Here is a 15,355-nt window from a genome sequence, read left to right as displayed (position 1 = left end):
CTTTCTCCTCCCATCGCCATCAGAATGGGGTTTGATATGCTCATTTCCTGTAATGACTGTTTTAAAATTTTCTCCACAAAGAAAGCAATGAATAGTGATAACAGCATGTGACATTAGTTGTTCTTGATTTTGCCAATAGCAGGCTGACTAGAAAATGACTTGATGATTAAAAAACTTTGACCCACTAGTTTGTGAATGGCCACGTTTAAGAATGTAACCCCTCTTAACTTAACACCATGGTACAGTACAGTTCACTCAGCCTAAGAGGAGGATAATGACAGCTTTATATAGGATCTCACATCACACCTCCAAGCTTTCTTTCTTATCTCAAAGGTTGCACTGCACATTAAAGCAATAGTCTGTATTAATCTAACCTCTGACATTTGGGCCATATTAACCACTGATGCAGGTTTATGTATCTCACGCCTCAGACCCTAGCAAGAAATTTGGCAGTGGCAGCTTGATAAGGACACTATACCTTACTGAACTTGTTCTAAAAACAACATCAGCAAAACACTCCTCTGGTTGCACTTTTTAATGACCTTGCTCACTTGTGCTCACTCTTCCATTGCACATACGGGTAGTCCATGCTTCTGCAGCATCAGAAATGCTGTAATGAAGGAGCACTGAAAATTCACATTTTTCTGTAAAAATACTAGCACATGGCGGGGAAAGATCTGTGGAAAGTCTATAGACTGGAAACTTGAGCTGTTCATTTTTAGATGGTAAAATAATTGTTAAAAACAGGGTTATGTGTTTAATGAGACTGATCACATTATTTCTGTTTCTGTACTGGACTAATTAACAAACCAAGCAGTAAAAATTCTACCAGAGGGATGTTTTTGGTACTGCAACAGTTTAAGCAACCACTAAGGAACATATAGATTCTCTTTTTGTTCATGTGGTACAGATAGTGAAATAACATTCCTCAAACTGTGTATTATCCCAGCTTCCCAAGCTGGGATCTGTATTGGAATATGTATTTGAAAAGAAGGAGAAAATATCCAAATTCTCAAATTAAACTTAGTTTGTTTCAAGAAAGCTGGGAGCACTCTAAGTGCAAGCACATCATCTTAATTCTGCAACAGAGTGGTTCAGGCAGGCAGCCTTTACTGCTATATTGTTTACATGCTTTTAAAAAAATAATAAGTAAAATTATACTTGCAGAAAATCTTAAAAGCCTGCATATGGGGTTTCTATCTTCTAATTTCACTCTTAGACAAATTCTCATTATGTTGAAAACTTTTTGATTACCATATGTTGATTAAACAATGATGGTGACTATCGTAATTAAAGTACAGACAAAAGTAAAGTCAGCTGTTTTATTAAACACATAATTCTAAAAACCTTTAGAGAGGTTGGATAATGAATGCACTGACAGCACTTGACTGCACAACTTAAGAAACAAAGGATAGCTCTGCTTCAAAACTGCATGACAGGTTCTTGAGGGATTCCTTTTCACACTTGTCCAGTGATATTTTTAGGAACTACAGCTTACAAAACAGCCAATGCTTTATTACAGTCACTTTTCAAGGCAGCTCTGGCTAGCTTTACATTCTTTTTATCTCCTTTCCTTTTTTTCTCTCATTATCTTCTTGCTTTCTTCTCTTCTCCTCTTTGTTACAGGATTCCGTGGATCGTAAATCTCAAAAGTGTCTTCATCCTGCATGCTTGCATCTTTCACCTTTCTGCTTCTGTCTTCAAACTGAAGTACATGTGACATCCTACAAAAATAAAACATATCTCAAACTCAGTGAAAGAACAGAAAGTTCTGATTTGTAATTATGACATACATGGCAAGATTTTAGCACTGTGACTTATTTTTGGTGCATAGCAAAAAAAATCCAAGTTGTGCTGTTTTTTTGTTGTTGTTTTTGTTTGTTTTTTTCTTTCTTATTAGACCCTAATATTTTAAGGTAACCACTTTTGTGAAATCCCATTTTGAAAAATACAGCTAGAGTTTGCTCTGCTGGATTTTATTTCATGTACTGAATTCTCTTGTCTTGTCTTTTTCTATTTAGCATATCTTCCCAAATGTACTGAATAGTTTTCCCAGGAACAGGGAGTGTTTCTCAAGTTTTCTTATTAATCACTTTGGACTTTCTTTCACCGTTAGGGTTTTAAAAAAGGGAGGAAGAACTTCTATGGAAAATGCTTGTAGTAGGTACACATACCAAAAGGGGAATGCTTCACATTCTGCTGCTCCACCTTAACTTGGTTCAGATCATGCTTTTTAACTCTTTGAACAACCAGACTAAACTACTGCTTTGTTCAATCCAATGTTTTCCCTACTGCTGATTAGAAACTTCCCCCCCTGCCCCGTTAGGTATTTCCCCATTTCAGCACATTCCCAGTAATCTGAAAACATCACCATTACAAGCTCAAGAAGTGGGCCCATGTGAACCTCAAATGGTTCAACAAGGCTAAGTTCAAGGTCCTGCACCTGGGTCAGGGCAATCCCTGGTATCAATACAGGCTGGGGGATGAAGGGATTGAGAGCAGCCCTGCAGAGAAGGACTTGGGGGTACCAGTGGATGAAAAGCTGGACATGAGCCGGCAATGTGCACTCACAGCCCAAAAAGCCAACTGTATCCTGGGCTGCATCAAAAGAAGCGTGGCCAGCAGGTTGAATGATGTAATTCTGCCCCTCTACTCCTCCCTGGTGAGACCCCACCTGGAGTACTGCGTCCAGCTCTGGGGTCCTCAGTACAAGGAAGTCATGGACCTGCTGGAGCAGGTCCAGAGGAGGGTCACAAAAATGATCGGAGGGCTGGAACACCTCTCCTGTGAGAAAAGGCTGAGAGAGTTGGGGTTGTTCAGCCTGAAGAAGAGAAGGCTCCAGGGAGACCTTATTGCGGCCTTTCAGTAATTAAAAGAGTCTTATAAGAAAGGTGGGGACAGATATTTTAGTAGGGCCCATTGTGATAGGACAAGGGGTAATGATTTTAAGGTAAAAAAGGGTAAATTCAGAGTTGATATAAGGAAGAAATTTTTTACAATGAGAGTGGTGAAACACTGCAACAGGTTGCCCAGAGAGGTGGTAGATGCCCCGTCCCTGGCAACACTCAAGGTCAGGTTGGACGGGGCTCTGAGCAACCTGATCTAGTTGAAGATGTCCTGCTCATTGCAGGGGGTTTGGACTAGGTGACCTTTAAAGGTCTCTTCCAACCCAAACCATTCTGTGATATCCTGGAGTCAAAAGTAGTTAGCTGTAGTCAGTGGCAGGAAAGCCTGAAGCTTATCAAGTATGGCCTTATTAGCAGGTATCACTGAGGTGAGAATTAATATAGAAGCTCTCAGAAGACTATGAGTTTTAGTTTGGACAAACAAAATCTTAAACAAAAAGATAAATTGTTTACTCTACTTAAATAGAGATGGGAAGAAAAGAGAAGAAAATCAACAATCAAATGCTTACAAGTTGACTGATTGTAAATGTACTCTACTGACAAGTTAGCAAGACTTTTGAGTATACAGTCATAGTAAAGCTGCTACTTACAAATCAAAAGAATAAGTATAACATTCATATGTTCAATTAACAAAAAAACCAAAATGGAATTGAAAGATTTTTCAGTGCAAACAAAAATGCCTAGGCAAAAACCCCACTTATGTTTGGATTCTGTATTAATCAAATGCAAACCCATCTTTGACTTTGATGGGACAACTTAAAGTAGTAAGAACTATACTGAACAGAATCTAAGCATGTCAAGCTTTATAGCATTAGATGTCTTTGTCTGTGGGCTTTGTGAACAAAAATCCAGGAAAAACAAGTCAGTATCAGAATTAAAGTTTTGTGACCAAGGAAATATTGCTTTATCAGTCTCTTGCAGCATGTAAAAGGTCCTGAATTAAACAGGTTTTTAAAGAGCTCTAGTGCAAATCTCCATACATTAAGAAAAGGAAGGAGGGAGAACCAGCTCAGTTACTGTAGATTACGATATAGTACTATTAAAGAAACCGGACAAAATTCAAAGCTATAGACTATATGGGATCTGTTTGAATGCTCTAGAAAAATCTTACAAATATTGAGGCTTTTCATCACAATTGTTTTTTGACACATAGGTTTCATAAATCTCTTAGTGTACAGCATTGTCAGCATGCCTGTCTGTTACCTTGTCCTATGGAAATACTTGAGTTGTTTCCAGTGTATAAAACTTCAGTAGTTTATAGCCCCGTACACACTACTAACACCAAAACTTAATTTTTTTAGTCATATCTACAATTCAAAATAACATGATGTACCACCAGAGTGACTCATGATTGCATATTTGTAGTTTAATTATAAAAACATTGTCTCACAGTGGAGGGACTGAAGTAATTTATTTTAGTTAACATGCTTTCTGCATTTGTCATATTCTTCTCACTTATTAAAGATGAGCATTTTAATATTTTTTAAAGAACACATACCAAAACACACTCTCCTAGTCTGAATTAAAATATAGGCCTAAAGAGATGGAGTCATCCCTTGGTGAGTGGTTTTAGAGTGTGTTATGTGAGTGTATGTAGAAGTGTAGTCACATTTAGCTATTACTTCAACCAGGGTCTTCAAAGAATGCCACAGCATACTTGCAGTATACAGCTAATAGGAATTTAAAATAAATAAATCTCTAATTCTTGGGTCAGGCCATACTGCATCCCAGGTAGTTTGCAAACTAGATGCAGTAGATTCAAACTAAGCAATGTTTACTTCTCTCCAAGAGCTGAAAGAAGTCATAGTCTCTGACTCCTATTCATAACTTTCCACTGAGGTGTTCCCAGCTGTGATTAAAAACAAGCCAATACTAAGAAACTTTTTGATATTCCCAGAATCAATTTCACATGCAGCATCTCATAGGTAAAGCAAAATAAACAGAGTGCAGTGGAGGTTTTAAAAAATATTTTCCTGATGTAAACTTAAGGTTATTTTTTGCAAGTCACACATCTTCACAGGTAGACCTGTTTTGCATCTATGTAAAACATAAATCACACTTAATACTATTTTCCAAAACTAATTCAATTTTTTCTCTTTTTTAAAGAACATGGGAAGTATTTAATAATTATTTCTGTATGAATTATTTGAATTTACAGTAATCTTAATCAAGCTTCTCCAACAAAAGTTTGCACTTGCATAATTTTCCAAGTGCAGAGTTAGGGCACAACCTGTATTCTACAAACACAGGTTGTGTGAGACTTTCCCCTGTTTGGTTTTAGACCCTTCTGCATGCTCCTGGGTTCAGTGAAGAGCTGGCTCCCAGTCCTGCTCCTGCAGGCACTGTGATGAAAGCTCTAACTTCATCTCTGGTCTTCAGGAACCTACTAACTTGTGCTTATCACCGCCTGTTGACAGTTCCTTTTAAATGAGTGAGACGTACATCTTTAAAACACACTTTTTCTTAAAAATTTAAAGGATGAAAGGTTGTCAGTTCTCCTATTCAAAACTCAAAAGAAAAAAAAAAGTTTTGCAGCTTTGTTTTTTTTTCTCAAAACTAGTTTTAATAAAATAGCTTGCCAAAACTGATGATTCTGGGTTTAAAGCATCTAGGGGTGCAAATTGTTGACTTTCTTTAGAAGAAGTAACCACAAAGTTTTCTTAACTTCTTTTATTAAGACGGTGTCGCAAATCAGAACCAGCTATCTTAGCACAGATTTATTCCTGGAGAGGGTTGATTTTTACCCTGGCCAGATGACAGCATCCTACAGTTTAACCATTGTCCCATCCCATGTAATGGGGGAAGCAGCTTTTCTGCTGTACTGCACTTCTTTCCTTCAGTGTTACTAAAGGACATTTAGTACTTGGCTCTCTTCTGTTTCCAAAAATGAAATGTCTTGAAACATTAGACTGAAATACCTGAATTCTTTTAAGACAGTTTCAGAGACAGCGCAGGATTTCAAAGCTACATGGATACTCTCCTGGCCTAGTGATGTTCTCAGATAACAATTTTTGCAACAGTCAGCAAACAAGACTGCTTCTTCACAGTTACTAGAAGAGTAGCTCCTGTATGTCCTTAAGCTGTGGTAACTAATACATTACCTTGGTGATCAGCTTGATTACTTTCTAGGAGGTAACAAGTGGGAGAATGTTGGCTACAACTGAAGCTAAGAAAGAAACTTCAGTGCACCAGAAAGCATTCAAGAACTATTACAGTATGATTAAGCTGTGTGTCCAATAGTCTAGCAGAGGCAACACCGTATTTGCCAACTGTGCTTCAAAGAATGAACTCCACCTACAAAGTGCTCTTCAGGCAGACTCAACCAATTTATTCAGGAGACAGATGATGTTCACCTGCTGCCCATTCAACCTTCCTTGCACAAGTGACTCTACACAGCATGCCCTCTGGTGCCTCCACCACTTCAGTGGAAAGCCTGGGACATTATCTTGAGCTCAGGTATGTCAGCATTTTAAACAGCTGAGCTTTGCAGTACATTGTCAACAAGTGTGGACAAAAGTTATATTTTGCTGACTTTGTTGTGAGGGTAGTAACTTTTGGCAGAGAGGCAGTAACTTCTCAAGCAGTTTTAGCCAGGATTCATTTGGAGGTGCCTGCATAAATTATGGCAGCTGGTGATATATCCTTTGTTTCTGCAATCAATAGGCATGAAGGAAAAGTAACACACAGCTTTTCACTTTCCAGATGCAGAACTGTATGTTACTAAAAATGCACTACTTACAGACATTACACCTAAACTGGTGCTCAGAACATGAGCAAAAATTACATACAACTTCTAAATGCAGATTAAATTAATTAAGCAACTAATCACGTTGCTATAAAATTTACAGTATCAGGATTTTGCAAATTATTGCTACATTTTATGAAAGTTACTGGTTATCTCCATCAGGATGCTTAAAATGAACAAAGCAGGAGTAAGTATCTGTGTCAAGAAATTCAGTGCTGCTTCTTACATTGTACAGGCTGACTGTCTAAAAAAAGAGAGACCAATGTGGACCATAACTGCTAGTACTATAATTTGTTTCCAAGTTCAATGTCGCTTGCAAGTAAAATGCTACCTACTTTACTCAATTATCACCAATGTACCATATACTTAAAAGAAAAATAATGAGAGGCACTCAAGCACTACCGCTTTCCTTAAATTATATTCTATTTGCTGCTAACATTTTCCTTCAAACATTGTAAATGTGTATGTTAAACTATAAACATTAATGTAGGAAACATTATAACACTTTCCTCCCATTGCCCTCATGATACCTAAGCAGTGGATAGAAATGTGGCTCATGTGAACAGATGAGAAAACAGATGAGTGAATCCACAGATCAAAGCAAACGAGATCTCTCTCTGAAAGAAAAAAAATGTTGGCTGTTTTTGAAGAATGAACTCACTGGCACTCTTTTCACTTCCAGCAGAGTAGCGGGTGGCACAGGAAGAGGAGAGACAGTTGAGAGACCAAAAAGAAAAATAAATTGAGGAGGGTAAAGACTAAAAAAAGGACAGGAATGAGAAACGAAAACAGAAAAAAAGAGACTGACCAAAGTGTAAATAAAGTGAAGAAAAATGTTAAATGACAATTGAAAACAAACAAAAATTTTGAATCAAGGCAAGAGAACAAGACTATGAACAAGACAAAAAGAATGTCAAAACCATAAAACAATGGGAATTTTGAAAGAGGAAATACGTTAATAACATCTAATCTTGTTTCCACCTTGTTTCAGAATTGAGATGCTACAACAAAAGCAAGACTCTTGGCTCAGGCTGCTGTCACCATTCCTTGCATAAGAGTGTCCAAGAGCTTTACAAATAATTTTGTAAACACAATGCAGCAGGATAGAGGAAATATGTTTAGGTCTCTAATGAAACCTGCAACCATCACTAAGTGCTCTGTGCAACGCAGCTCTTGCAGGCAAGTTCCCTGGTTTCTATCTGCCCTATCTCACCATCTAGCTTTGTTTATCTTTTTGTGTAAGAGATAACTCATCATCCCTCTTTTCACATAAAGTAGTCCTGTAATTCAAGTTTCTTTCTCTTACAGATAATGAAAAGAAAAATAATTTTTTCCCAAGTACTTAAGTAGATTCTGATTCTTATAGCAATGAAGGTTGATAGCATAAGTACTGCCACAGACACAGCCTCAAACCTGGATTCATCTCTTTAATTCTCACTGCTATCACAAAAAAGATGTGTGCAGGAAACAAGCTTCCTTAAGTATGTTTTGTCTCATTACCTCATAGTATTGGAGTCATGCTAAATTACCTACAAAAGCCCGTAATCTTCTGTAGCACTTGGTATTTGAACCTTCCACTGTACCTCATGCTGTTCCTGTTTGAGCCTAGTTTGCCAAATGGGGTTTGATTTCACTTTAACGAAGTTTATAATGCCTCCTAGTAATAATCTGTGGTCATAGGTTTCTGCTGTGATTGTTACTGCTCAGAGATTTCACTTTTTATTGTTTCACTGCTTGTTTCCACCATTCCACACTCCTTGGTTCCTCTTTCCCTATCTCCTTTCCTAATGATGAGACAGACCACTTGTCTCTCCAATTTTTTTGTGCCTTCAGAAAACCTTGTTTTTCCAATTTATTGACTTGCTACTTAAAAAGAGAAATAAGATTTGCTATTCAGGTCTAGCCAAATTCAAAACATTAGTTATTCCATAGAAGTTTCTAATATAAAAAGATGCTTAGAAGAGTATTGCGAAAATTGCTATAAATACAGACGTTTGCCATATTGCAGTCGATTTCACAGGTTAAGTATTTAATTCTACACCAAAATAATACTGTTTCAATCCATATTAGTGAATATGGTACAGAGCACAGATTTTAGACTGAAATTTAAGATTTCACTATTGCTATAAATACCCCCACCCCCAAGCACTCTCCTGTGGTTAATTTCATTTCTGCAAGACCTGAAAGTGGCATTTTCTAGCTTTCAGATGAACGGAGTACTGTTAGCCTACAATATTTCAGCATTTGGATGTTAACAGTGGAGATAACATATTATTGCTGCTCTTGCAGTGAGCAAAAATCTCCCGAGTTTTAAGCAAGCAAAACTGATAAAAATATGCTTTAAAAAATACTATACAAAGTCAGGCTGTACACTTCTGTTAACTTTGATTTGCTCTTTGAAACTGCATTACAAGTACTGGAGAAATTGGTTTAAACTCTTCAGAATAACCAGCAAGTTGTGGGTCCTCTATAGGCCAAAGAATGAACCGTTTATATTTTCTCTTGGTGTAGGCCTACAGCATAAAATGATCAGAACAGAACTTTTGCAGATATTTCTAACATAATACTTTTTTGAGATATTTTATTCAAATGCTGTATGCTCAGTTTTACCCCCAAATATTCACTACAAAAATATTAAGAAACTAATCTTTTCACTATGTATGGGATATCCAGGTTAAAAAAACCCAAAAGATACTTCAGTTTTTTGCGAAGCTAACAAAGTAAACTATTCTTGGTGAAAACTAATGTAATAGAGTATGATTCCATTGTTCAAGATAGTACTAAGCATATTTTTTTCTCTTAAAAGAATATTTAGTTATAAGTAACCTTCCAAGAGAAACGAAAAATCAACTTAACTACGAAAAAGCTCATCCAATTCAAAAGATAATCAAAACACTGGGGGAAACTGCAATTAGTTCTCATAGCATTAGAATTAGAAATATGTAAAACCATGATGAGTTATGATTTTAAGCAATAAATATTTTTCTATAAAAAATTCAGTTATCCTATTTTTATGTTGCATCTGTTCAGTAACAATTCACATATAGTATATTTACACTATATCCTTGTCCCCTTCACAAAAATGTTAAATAGTTTGATGAAAGAAGCTGGGTGCTTTAAATAGACAACTGCTCCTAGTAGAGTAGATTGGTATGGAAGACTATAATGCAATTCCATATGTTGTTCCTGACAGAGTACCAGTGTAGAAAAACTTTACACAGCATTTGCTATAAGGACATGGGAACCACCATACTGGAATAGACCAATGATCCATCCAGTCCCGCATCCTGTCTCTGGCAATACTTGCACAATATCTGATACCCTAAAAGTCAGCAAATTGCCTCCCCAAGTTAACACAAACAGTCAGGCAGTATTGTATCACCAGAGCATAGAGTTGGAGTAAGGGGAAGGAGAGGAAAGCATTTCTAGCACAAAAATACTCAGACTTTCGTAACATTCAACACTCCCTGGACACCTGCCTTTCTCTTTTGTCCCTCCTTCCCTCTCCCCTCTCCTTTGTCCCTCCTTCCCTCTCCCCATTCTGAGTATGTCCAAATTCTTACTCTTTAAACATGTCATTGAATGAGATGAAGTTCGGGTGCTTGAAAAGGTGTGTAAATACACTAGAAGCTTAAGCTAGGCTATTAAAGATTTAGAAGATTATTTCTTCGTTCTTCACTAGGTTTGCTGGCAATAAATAAAATGTAAGATTTTCAGACAGTAAATGTAATACTAGATATCCCTTGAGTAAAGCATGGATCATCTCTGAATTTAAGTCAAACAGTAGTCGATTCGAGGCCCAGATGCCTAGTCCAAATAAACTTAGATATGGAGGAATTAACAAAAAATAAACAAACAAAAAACCCACCCCAAATGCTCCGAGTTTCTCAGGCATGCTGAACAGCTAGAAGCAATAAATACACAACTTCAGCAGAAGAACAATTTGTTAATACAAAATTACTGACTGAAGCAGTGGGCTAGCAGCTAGCATTTATATATCAAGGTTTGACCACATTCTAGCAGTAGAGGGGTGAAGGTGGAGAGAAAATTGGAGAAAAGAAAAGATTTTTTTCTTTCTTTTTTTCCTTTAAATGTTAGTGGCAATACTAAAACCCAAACACTTATTTTTTGCCAAACAGAAAAGAAACCCCTCTTTCCAATGTGTTTCTAATACAGACCTCTGGCATTCATTTATCCTTTGTAACAATCAAGTAAGTATTTTGTCAACTTTTTTCAAATGTAGTTGACTAAATCAATGGCCTTAGCAGGACAGACCTATATAGAGCCAGTTTTTCCAGACTAGTGGAGGAACGTTGGCTCAGGTCTGGGTGGGAGGAAGGGAGCAAAATGGCTTTAATCCATCTTTGTGCCTCACTGGCATAAATTACAGCAGCACTTTTTCTTTCATTCCCCAAGGTAGCATCAGCATGTGAAAAAGACAGCTGCTTAGTTTTCAGGAGCTTACTGTGTTTGTCACAGTTAAGCTTCTGCAACTGAATCTGCAGAGACTGGTGCTAACCTTGAGGAAGCCATATTTCATAATCCTCAGTCTGAGGTATTACAGCAAAGAAAGAGACTGCACTTCAGAAAACATATATAAAGGTAGGTTTATGAAAGAAATATAACTAATATTTTAAGGTGTTTATCCAGAAGAATTTCACTATGCAAAGTTCAATAGTAGATGCTGTATTAAACAGGAAATCCTGGAAATAAAATGTGGAAGACATTATCAAATTTATGTGGAATAGATACTAACAGTGTGCATCACGATGTAGTTCTTAATATAAATGAAATCTTGCAATGTAAAAACAGTCTCGCTAACTTCAACATTTATCTGATTCTGAAATTGCTACTTCAATTAAAAAAACACCCAAACCCAAACTAATTTTAGCCTACTCTCTACAATACACATTGGACAGGTGGTACCTTGATACTTTTTTTTAGACCCAAATCTGTCTCATCCACAAAGCCTTTTACTGGGAGAATACAAAATAAATGAAATCCTGTGTGTTACCACTCCTAACTGCACCACATTTCTCACTGAAACCAATGCAATATTCTGAGAGAAGTTTTCCTTGTATTATCAACAAAAACATTTTTAAAAGAAGAAAAAGGACATAACTAATGATGCTGGAGAGAGAATACCTTCACTGAATATAGAGATTTATTTTTTGTTTGTTCTGGAATAAAATATAACTATCTCTACAAACTGGGTAAAAAATTATACAGTCAAATTACAATGAATGTCCTGGCAGAAGGGCTTAGCATTAGCACCCAGTGTTGTCACAATATTTAACTGGCCTCAGTGGTAGTTTTGCAAAATTCAGAACTGGGAACAGATTACAGAATTTGACATATATAAACCAGGCTGCACTTTAAATGGTCAGCACTGAACTTCAGTGAGGGTTTTTTCCACAGAAGCAATAAACTAATAAAACCAGACCCATTCCCCCCCCCCCCCCCCCCTTTTTTTGGCTATAATCAGATGATCAGATCTATGCAAAGCATCACTGTGCAAATCAAAATAATGTTCTGTGACCAAGAAAAAGATATCTTTAAAAGCCTTCTAAGAGCCACAAGATTTTAAACAGTCTATTTAAGTGAACAATGCCATTAAATTCCCACTTGAATTGTTTTTAATCCTCACTATCTTAAATGAGGCTTGTCAAAAATAACTAAGATGACAATAGTCATGCCAACATTACTAATTACAAAACATGCACATGAAACAATCTATTAAACAAGATCCGAAATGCCTTTTTGTTTGAGATGGAAGACCTTTACTCTCACATAATTTTCACAACAATGTTTTGACTGTAAGCTGAAAGGTATCTTCAGGCAGTGACTTACTCACTTTGATTTAAAAAAATGCCTATTTTCCCTATCCCTCAAATTAACCAACATTTAGAATAGCTCAGACTCAACAAAGGTAACTAACCATAAGAATTTTACACTGAAAAAGCATGTGAACAACTATCACCTCATTCCAAATTCCCATTTTACTCATTCTTTCTTGTCCCACAGTCTATCTGAAAGCTGAATGGATTTACGTTATTTCATATAAAAAGAAAGAGTAAGTTTTAGAGTCTAGACATCCTCCCAAAAATACTTAACTGACTGTCTCATTTACATTTATTGCTTAGTTACAGCTACGACAGCGTTCCATGGGGAAGGAAAAGTTGATCTCTTTTAAAGATTAAGAGGCTTTGTAGTTCACATCCAACAACTTACTTTTCACCCAGGAAACACTGCAGTGGTTCATTTATGAAGCACTGGCATTACACACTAGTAATTAAATGAACTATGTAGCATGCTGGCTACACAGTGACAGTCAAATTCTAAATGGCTGTAGAGTGCATTCATTACTGAGCACAGATAGAGGCCAGTGATGAGATCTGAATCCAGAAGAAGAAATCCTAAACTTCTAGCTGGGTGCAGAATGAAGGAAAAATTACTGTGCTCCACTGTAACATAAACTCTAAAATCAACTGGAGGTCTACTTGCAGCCCTGACTTGTGAATTGATGGGATTAATAATTGACCAAACCCCTCTCCTGAGGATGATACAAACTTTGGCTGCTTCCCTAGTGGCAACAATAGTGTAAATGCACTTCACATAATCATGTTCATCTGGTAAAGGACAGCTTTGACATGTTAATATTCCAGTTTCTACACTGAATATTGAAGGTCCAGCAGGATGAATTGGACATCTTCCATCAAATCCAAACTGAAGAAGTAACAATAATGTAAAACCATACTTATCAGGACTCAGATTGGTTTAATGTGCAAAGTATTTATTTTTTTAGTGGTATGGAGTGCTACTCCTTTTGAGTTTTGGGTTACTTGATCATGACAATTAAGCTTTAAATTTAAGAATGGTACTGGAGTTGGTTTACAAACCAAAGCAGTTTCAGGAAGGTTACCATTCAGTAGGAAAAGATCTGTGGCTTAGAAAGGGCTAGAAAACAGGCATGAAAGAAACTGACAAATAAAGTAATCCTTCCACTCAACACTGACAAAGACTTAGCTGAGTGTTGTATCTAGTCTCAGTTTTCACACTTTGAAAGAGAGATGAACCACTCAGAACTCTCAGAATTACTTGATGGGAGGGCACCTGAGAGCACTAAGTATCACTCTTACCCTATTTGACGAGGAATATTTTGCACAGATTAGCTAAAGCAATCAATCTTTGAATATACTTGATTGCATCTGAACTTTTTTCTCCCGTAGCTGGATTCTCCCTATGGAAAATATTTTACGTCATGTTCACAGGATCTGCATCATCAGTTTCATTACCTGTAGTTGCCATAATACTTTCTGGACTGAAAATTTGGTTTCACTATAGCTGTAACTATTTGATATTATAATCAGAGCCCTGAAGTGGCATTACAACCTGACTTGGTGTCACGTGCACGCAACTATATGTATACAGCAGTCCAAGTCCTAAAGAAGATGAGGAGCAGCAGTGTTCTGTGTAAAGTGTAGCCTGTGCAGTGTTTTCACTTTCAAATTCAGGCCTATCCAGTAATGCAGATGGGAGGTACCAAGTAGATGAATTATTCCAGCTGGGTCTTCTGCTGTGACATATTTGGTTTTCATACTATTAGTCTCTAAGCAAATGACACCTCACTGCCACTGTGATGGATCTCATCTACATTTTGGGGGGAATGTCTTCTTGGGTAAGACTTTAAGCCCAGAATGAGCAACTGAGTTCTGCCAGATCTTCTCTACCTACCTCTGCTGCACTCTGTACAACCTTTGTGAAAGAGAAGAATGAATTCATGTATTTGACTCTTTCTTGTTTGGACTGTAAGCAAATAAAGAACAACTAATGATCAAATAGTACTGAAGACATCTGACAAATTATTAAAAGAAAAGCAGAAGCAATAGTTCTCAATATGGAACCATAGGGACAATAATGCTTGTGCCTGGAAGAACTAGGATCAAGCATGTCTTCCTGAGGTACCCAGATGCTGTAAAAATGTGTCCATCTACTTGTTTGCAGCCATTTTTATTGTTATGAGTACCCTTTCTGGTAGTACATACCATGTTTATTTTGATACTTTTGAATTCTGTAGGGGAGATTGGATTTTGATTGCTGCAGACAGATATATATATAATAGTTTTCACATAGCAGTATAGTTTGCAAAAGAATGTCTCAGCAAAGATTCTGGTATTTCATGTTAAAACTTAGTAATATGCATTTCTCTTCAGCTCTCTTCACAACACTTCCTCAGATGCCTTCTTAGACAGTAAAATCTGGTAATAATTATCAAACACCATACACACTGTTTACAATAGAGTCATATTTCTTCTTTTTTTCTTGCATAAAAAGTAGAATGCTGCTGAAAAGTGCCCAAATGTCTGCTGTGCTCCATGCCAATACAGCAGCTCAGCCAAATATGCAGAGAGAAGTTTGCCAAATAAAAGAAAACATAACAAATTGGTAATGGTTTCTATCTTGACAGAAAATGAAAATTATACCTCAATGTGTGGCCACTCATGTGGACACATAAAAATGTCTTAGAGGCAATCATTTTTACCTCAGATAACAGACCCTGACAGTAGAGCAAAGCATACTGGCAGGCGTTCACTTCCCATAAAAACAACAACCATGACCTAAAAAATGTCCTGGAGGAATCACATAATTTGTGCATATCAAGCATGCACATGCCATACATTAATTATATTTAATAAAAATCAAA

The 15,355-nt window shown here is 36.9% G+C and overlaps 1 protein-coding gene and 1 long non-coding RNA gene across 6 annotated transcripts in view; one reads left to right on the top strand and one right to left on the bottom strand.

The window, feature by feature from the left end:
- LOC138683732 (uncharacterized) overlaps positions 1-15,355 on the top strand; it is a 72,025-nt gene that overhangs the window by 41,121 nt on the left and 15,549 nt on the right. The window lies entirely within an intron of this gene.
- The window catches only part of CWC27 (CWC27 spliceosome associated cyclophilin), a 118,754-nt gene continuing 104,707 nt past the window's right edge, over positions 1,309-15,355 (bottom strand). For 2 of the 3 annotated variants that reach the window (XR_011323157.1, XR_011323156.1), the window contains one exon: positions 1,570-1,724. Coding sequence is in view for 1 of the 3 variants with exons in the window: in XM_069775940.1 (XP_069632041.1) it covers positions 1,562-1,724 (163 nt within the window). In the remaining 2 variants the exon portion in view is untranslated. Of the gene's footprint in view, positions 1,725-15,355 lie in introns of all 3 variants that reach the window. The other variant, XM_069775940.1, reaches the window with a different exon arrangement.

Source organism: Haliaeetus albicilla, chromosome Z (assembly GCF_947461875.1).
Source record: "Haliaeetus albicilla chromosome Z, bHalAlb1.1, whole genome shotgun sequence".
NCBI classification, from domain to species: domain Eukaryota; kingdom Metazoa; phylum Chordata; class Aves; order Accipitriformes; family Accipitridae; genus Haliaeetus; species Haliaeetus albicilla.
This window is presented reverse-complemented; position numbering and strand designations above follow the sequence as displayed.